Here is a 7,281-nt window from a genome sequence, read left to right on the forward strand (position 1 = left end):
AACTATATACTAATTAATAACCGCAAACAGTTACACATGCATGTAGTTCAGTTTTAATTGAAACCGCGAAATTGGATTCGCATATTGTGTGTGTTCACTCCTTTTTCTCGATATGCGAGCGCTCGCTCGAACTTTAACCTTTTCGGGGAAAATGAGGTCACAACCCTCGGATTCCATTCCGCATAAATCCACCCTAGCGGCCGGATGCTCGTTCATTGCTATCTTGTTCTTATTATTATTTTCGTTCTGCTTTTATTATTATTTTTTATGTCACGGTTGACCTAAATTTTGAAAAAAAAAAAAAAGGAAGCGAATTTATTATGTTCGCAAAATCTCCGACGAACTCCAATTTTCGTCCAAGGTTAATGTTTGTCGCCTGTTTTTAACGATTTGCAGGGCCGTAGTTTTGGGAGTCCTCCTCGGCGTCATCCACTTCGATCTATCGCAGCAATGCATCCGTCTCCTGTGGGAATTCATCATCGGTTATTTGGTCCTACTCGGCCTCGCAATGATCAACGAGTTGGCTATTGCCGTCGTGGCCTTGCGCGGAAGTATATTGGACACAGGTCCCAGGGCGTCGATGCAATACATTTTGTATATTCGAGTTGGTAAGTTGAACTTTTTCTCATTTCCTATATTCTAGTAGAAATCAATGATCAAATGTAGTCGTAAAGGGAATTAGAAAAAAGTCGTTTGTTGATGGCTCGGATTGAGTTGCATTTTTTATTTTCTTTTCTTTTGATAATTTCAGGGCTTTTGGTCGTGGAGACCGGATGGCTCATTGCGGGCGTCGTTTGGTTGACGAACTTTTATCCGGATTGTCCAATCGATAAGGCTAAGCAAGCCGTCCTAGGTAATTATTGTGTTGAAGTAATTACTGAAACAATCAATGCTAATTGTACATTAATTTGCAGGTTTGATTGTCTGCAACTGGTGCATATTAGTTTCAATAATTGTCACCGTGTGGTGTGTGTACGATGCCGCTGGTAGGTCGTGGGTGAAGATGAAGAAATATCAGAGATCGATGAGGCAATCGGAATCTAAGTTCCAATACAAACGATCGGGAAGCACGAGGAATTGGAGGCAACGAAAGGTTCTCAGAGCGTACCAGGATCGTTGGCAGCAGCGCTGCAGATTCCTCTTCTGCTGCATGCGACCATCTGATAGGAATCGCAACAGCTTTGCAGACATAGCTCGATTACTCTCTGACTTCTTCAGGGATTTGGACGTGGTACCGTCCGACGTCGTCGCCGGTTTGGTGCTCCTAAGGAAGTTCCAGAAAATTGAACGGAAAGCCATCGTCGAACAAGTATTTACTTGAATTACACCAATGTAATTATAGAATCTAATCGGTGTAATTTTGTTTTATTGTAGCGCAAGAACGATACCTACGAATTTCTTTCAGGAGTGGCGGTCACCCCGCGCACTCAATTTCTCTCGCTGCACGAGGGTCAGGATCTCGAGCTCTTCCAGACGGTCATCCATTACGCCCATTTCGCCGTCCGCGCTTACGGATGGCCCATATACATTATGACCCAGAATATGGGTGTATGCCAAATATGCACGAACCTCAGGTGCTGCTGCTTCCCGTGCCAAAAGAGCTACAGCGCGGAAATCGTTGACGACAACTGCTGCAAGTGCAACTTCGCTGCGCTGCAGAAGCTCTCGGAAATCGGCAATATCGAGATCATCTACGCCACGTACCACGTGGACGTTGGGGAGACGCCGTTTTTCGTTGCCTTGGATTACGACCGAAGGAAAATCGTTATCAGTATTCGAGGAACGTTGAGCATGCAGGTAAACTTAACTATTTTGGAAGTCTCCGGAGATTCTTCTATTATCTCATTCAATTTTCTAGGATATACTAACCGATTTGAATGCTGAGGGCGAGACGCTTCCCGTTACTCCTACTCAGGAGGAATGGGTAGGTCACAAGGGGATGGTGCAAGCAGCTCAGTATATTTTCGAAAAACTCAAGGCGGAGAACTTGTTGGATCGAGCTTTTCACTTCGCTCCTGAACAAGGGACCATGGACTTTCAAATAGTCTGCGTTGGGCACTCTCTCGGCGCCGGTACTGCTTGCATTCTTGGTATTCTGTTAAAACAAGAACATCCGGATTTATTATCGTATTGCTATTCACCACCAGGAGGATTATTAAGGTATACGTCGTTGCTTGTCAAATAACTTATCTTATATATCATCTCCTTGACTACCATGACAACTACTTGTATAATATATTCTACTTGTATTTATATTTTCTTTACATTATTGGAAAAGATGTAAACAAAAAAAAATGATTGACTTGAAAAGATCTTTTCTACTTTGTATATGTCAAATATAACGTTGTAAATAATCGGCTTTACATTGTAAATACATTTTAAATCAATGATGATTAACTTTTCAAGTACAATTAGTCTACGTATATGACGCTTGTTAGGAAAGCTAGGTTATAGAAGTAATACAGTAATACTCCGCTTAACGCTGCTTCTCTTAAAAAACAAAAAATCAAAAACCAGAAGTCCTCTAGTCAAAAACTCATTGTTAGCACAACCATAATAAGTATCGATTATTGCGTGTGGATGAATGAATTTATAATATACCCAGTTTTAATAAAATGAAGGGAGCTTTTAATGAATTTAAATAACTTGAATAGTTAAGATATGAGATAAAACTATCGATTCGGTGAAATCAACTATTCGCAATTTCAAGAGATAGACTTACAGACTTCTTAAATATTTATATCTCCTCGTTGCAACTCGCACATCTGAATTAAACTAGTTCTGTCTCTTATATTATATTCATGAGACAATGCTGTCTCTTCTATAATCATTCATTTTAGCCTCTACAAACTTTCTTTCCTTCGTGTTGATATATTTAATACTTTGAATTTACTTCAATTAAAAAAAATATATCAAAAATATATTTTTTAATTGCTACCATTTGGTGTAGAAAATAAATTATAATTAAAAGGTGGTATATTTTTAATCAATTAGCAAATAAGAAATGAAATTATAACTCATTTATGCAGTTATTGTTCAATCCACCTTCAATAACAAAAAAATATTTGTTGTCTTAACATCATGAAAATGAATTGTGAAAGTTACAAAAGAACATCCAGTCTCAACAATTAGTATTAACTGAAAATGTTGTTGTGTATGTTATCTATATCAGTGTTAATCAACCTATTGGTAGCAACCCAAAATTTTGCCGCATTAAATGTTTAATGGATCAGGAAATGACAGCTATCACCTTGCGTCAAAATGTGCTACTAGAAACAAATATGTCAGATATTATATAGACTCTATATCAGCTATTAAGCTTTGTCATATTGAAAATACTGTAGTAATTTTTTTTATTGATAATTAATTTCTTTATTTTTGATACAACTATTTGTTTTCTAGTATGCCAGCTGTAGAATACACCAAATCTTTCACAATTTCGGTTGTCATGGGGAAGGACGTGGTGCCTAGGATAGGTTTACACCAGATGGAGGCTTTGAGGGCGGACCTAATTAACGCCATCCAAAGGAGTGTAGATCCAAAGGTAATTGGTAACGAAACAGTGCAACTATAAATTACTAATTTCTCAATTCTTGTTTCAGTGGAAAACGATAACGTGCAGCGTTCTGTGCTGCGGCTGTGCCCCAGAACCAACGTCCGCAGTTGAGATGTCCACCGGAGACACCACCGTAACAGAATACATGAAGGCCAAGGACAAAGCTCGATGCAGAGGAGTACACCCGGTGGACAGTTCAATAGCTCTGACCTCTCATCAACCTCTCTATCCGCCTGGAAGGATAATTCACGTGGTCAGGCATCACCCGACCAGAGGAGAGTAAGTATCTGAAAATAGAAACAACAAAAAAAAAACAAACAAAATCTCTTGTGCTCAGTTAAAATCAACTAGATGCTATTTGGTTTCAGACAAAAGTATGAGAAAGGGTGGAGGTAAATAACATTTTTTTGGGTTGTTATACTTTTGTGATACCTCGCATGTTGATTATTCCCCCTTACTATTATTATTATTACAACAACTGTTATTATTATTATTGCCACACTTATATACTTAGAGAATGAGTTTATCGATGTTTTGAACCTGTTGCATGGGGTCGTTGAAATTGAAATCTTAACTCATATGTTTTTTGTTTGTTTTTTTCTTTCTGCTTTTCTAGGCAGGCGCTGACGAAGAACGAACCCGTTTATCAGGCCTTGTGGGCCCAGAACACCGACTTCGATGAGGTGCTCATCTCTCCGGTAATGATCCAGGATCATATGCCCGACAAAGTATTGGACGCGCTGAACAAGGTACGAAGTAGGAACAACTCGTCGCAGTGCTTGCTAAGTACAATATCGGAGCGAGTAGAGTAATATTTGAAGGCTTATTATTTTTTAATTTATTTTTTGTAGTAGGCATGAAATACGAAATCTATTATTATTATATAGCACTTAGATGATTATTCAATAAGTACACAAGTGAAGCATGACTGAATTTAGTGAGATTAATTGTTAAATAGCTTTTAAATGTGTCGATGATGTTTATAATTTTGTATTTTTTTTTAAATATTTTGTTTACTATTTTTATTTAATTTTTTGTTCTTTTTTTATTTGTAGCACCCTTACCATAAGTTTACATATTTATTTGGCTTTTATTTATTTAATAAAAAAAATGTTCAATTGTTTTATATTTATGTATGTATATATATATATTTTGTTTTTTTCTTTTCTTTCAATTGTTTCGTATGGCTACCTCTGAGACTTAAACTCGGGGATCACTTATACACGTATCCACACGTACACCCACACTCTCACGCACACCGAAAAACGTGATGATACTATTCCTTTTATTGTCATGTACAAGAAGAAAAAAAAACTACAACAACAAAAGAAAATAAACTTTTTTTGTTTGTTTGTTTTGTCTTTATTATTATTTTGTTTTGATTTCGTGGGGTCTCATTGGTTATCTTGCCTAGGTGGAGAAGGCAATCGGTAGGGAACATCATCCCCCGGGTTCACCCTTTGAGCATAAGCCACCACCTCGAGATATAAGGTACACCATCACCCCAAACTATTTTTAATTATATATTATATTTTTCTTTTATATCTATATATTAAAGCTTGTTCTGTTACGTTCTTGAAGCTCTCTCGTTCACTCTCGATGTCCGCATTTGATACATTAAGAAACTATGAGTAAATGCACGCTACATTCTTCGTACCATCAATCATATTTTGGTGTTTGCCATGTTCGGTGGATGTGTCACATTAGATTTTTTTCTTCATTTATTTTACTTATTATTTTTTTCCCACCCTCACATACAGTTGTCTTGTTTTATTCGTTTGTCTTTTTTAAATTTTCATTTGATTATTATTATTATTGTTATTTCATTTGATTCATTTAGAACGATTAGTTGCATTTAATGTGCGTATTGACGCGATCCAAGTGGAGGTAAGTGATTGAATCATTGCTGTTCGAGGCAAATTGTTTTTGCAGATCGAAGGATTAATTTTAAATTGAATATTTTTAATTAGGTTATAACAACTTTGGGTCCGAGGAAGCCCCAACGCATACCGACAGTTGGGCCTTCCCGAAACTGGAACGACTACGAAATCCTCTCCAGTCCGCCACATCGAGTACACCTCGAGACTTCTTTTACATCTCTACAAAGTCCGAGCAACGCTTCCTCAATCACCAACGGCTTTTATTCTACAAGAAGCGAACCCACGCCGAGTCCCATCACCATCAACTTCCTGGGAAAGAAGACGAGAAGCCACCAGGACATTCAGGTTCACGTCCAGATCGACCGTCCTCTGAAATCGCTTAGTTTGAATCTGAGGAGGTCGCCTTCGGATGCGATGACGAAGATCGATCTAATTCACGACGATTGGTTCGGATTGGCTCCACTGGCGAGTCCGGAGAGTCTTTCGGAGCTGTCGAGCATCAGCTCGAGGGCCAGCTTCACCACCAATTTGGATAAGATACAAATCTTAGGCGGATCCTACGAGCTGAAGACGCCGAAGGTTATGCGGAGAACACCAAAGATTAATAACAATTTAAGTACAGCAGCGGATGACATCAAGAACGTGAGGTATTACCAGAAACTGGGGCAACTGTCCAAACATCTGAGGAGGCCTTCGCAGAACGGCAGCACCACGAATTCCAGCAGCAATTTGAGCTTCGAATCTGCAAATTGCTGCTCCAACGATGAGACCAAAGACACGAAGAGCGACGACTTCCAATCGGTTGAAGATATTTTGGATAGCGTCATGCGGACAGCCGGATGCGCCGATTACTTCAATTCCAAAAGCACCCTTCTCGAAACACACTTCGATGAGAGCATGCTTCCTGCGATCAAATCAAATCTTCAATCCCCGTGCACTCCGGTCAATGATCCAGATATAATATCCAATTTTGCCATAGATTTGAACCTTGATTCAGAGCACAGATCCGTAACATACAGCCAAATAAACGATCCGGACGCAAAAGCGAGCAGCGTAGATTCCGGCAGCATCTGCAGGACTCCCTCGGATGTCAAAAATGTCACGTTCAATCCGCAGGTGATCAAAATCGAAGAAAGTATGAACAGCCCTCGGAAACGCAAGTGGAACTTCATGCCATCTAGATACAAAAGTGCTAAAGTTAAGGAGACACCGATCGCACCGAAAGCTGACTACATTCCAAAGACAATACTCTCCACGAAGAGGAGAAACAGCAGTGAAGAGTTTTTCTCAAGGACAGAAGCGCTTCCTTTATTAGCAGGTTTAAGTGCAAACAGTGAACGTACCTCGCCGAACTTCGTGCGCAGGAAAAAGTACGTCTATCCTGCGGTCACGTTCCTCTCAAAAGGTGAAAGTAGCGTTTAATAATCCTCAATTAATGGGTGTGTTTACAGATGAACCAAAACAAATAATAAGAATACACAAGAATACGAGCATAATAAACATTTTGTTCCGTCCGTTTCGTTTCACGTTTCAATTCTGGCTGAAGTCAATTTTCTTTTACCCCGAAAAATATACTTCAACTATAAACACTACCCAACCTTAGTAGAATTTAATATATTTTTCTAAACACTAATAAATATGAATGAAATCTAAAAGAAATATATATGAAAGTTCTGAATTTAGCTTCTATAAATAAATTTAAACAAAAATTGATTAAATAATAATGATTATAAAAATAATATAAAGATTTGCTGCCACCACAGTCCTAAAACTATTTTGTATATTTGTATATTTATATATAAGATGTGTATAATAAATTGATTATGAGATCAGAGTTGTAATTTA

General features: G+C 38.3%; 1 protein-coding gene across 1 annotated transcript; it reads left to right on the forward strand.

Moving 5' to 3' along the window:
- Nucleotides 1–306: 306 nt before the first annotated feature.
- On the forward strand, nt 307–7,043 carry LOC108563033 (sn1-specific diacylglycerol lipase alpha-like; the record flags this gene model as incomplete). Its single annotated transcript, XM_017921578.1, has 10 exons — nt 307–608; nt 752–853; nt 915–1,309; nt 1,375–1,797; nt 1,859–2,160; nt 3,403–3,544; nt 3,603–3,835; nt 3,925–3,948; nt 4,173–4,305; nt 5,527–7,043. Coding segments are annotated over 10 exons (3,388 nt in total), but the record flags the coding sequence as incomplete, so codon positions are not given.
- Nucleotides 7,044–7,281: the final 238 nt, after the last annotated feature.

This window comes from Nicrophorus vespilloides, unplaced genomic scaffold (genome assembly GCF_001412225.1).
Source record: "Nicrophorus vespilloides isolate i.1.1-1 unplaced genomic scaffold, Nicve_v1.0, whole genome shotgun sequence".
Taxonomy (NCBI): Eukaryota; Metazoa; Arthropoda; class Insecta; order Coleoptera; family Silphidae; genus Nicrophorus; species Nicrophorus vespilloides.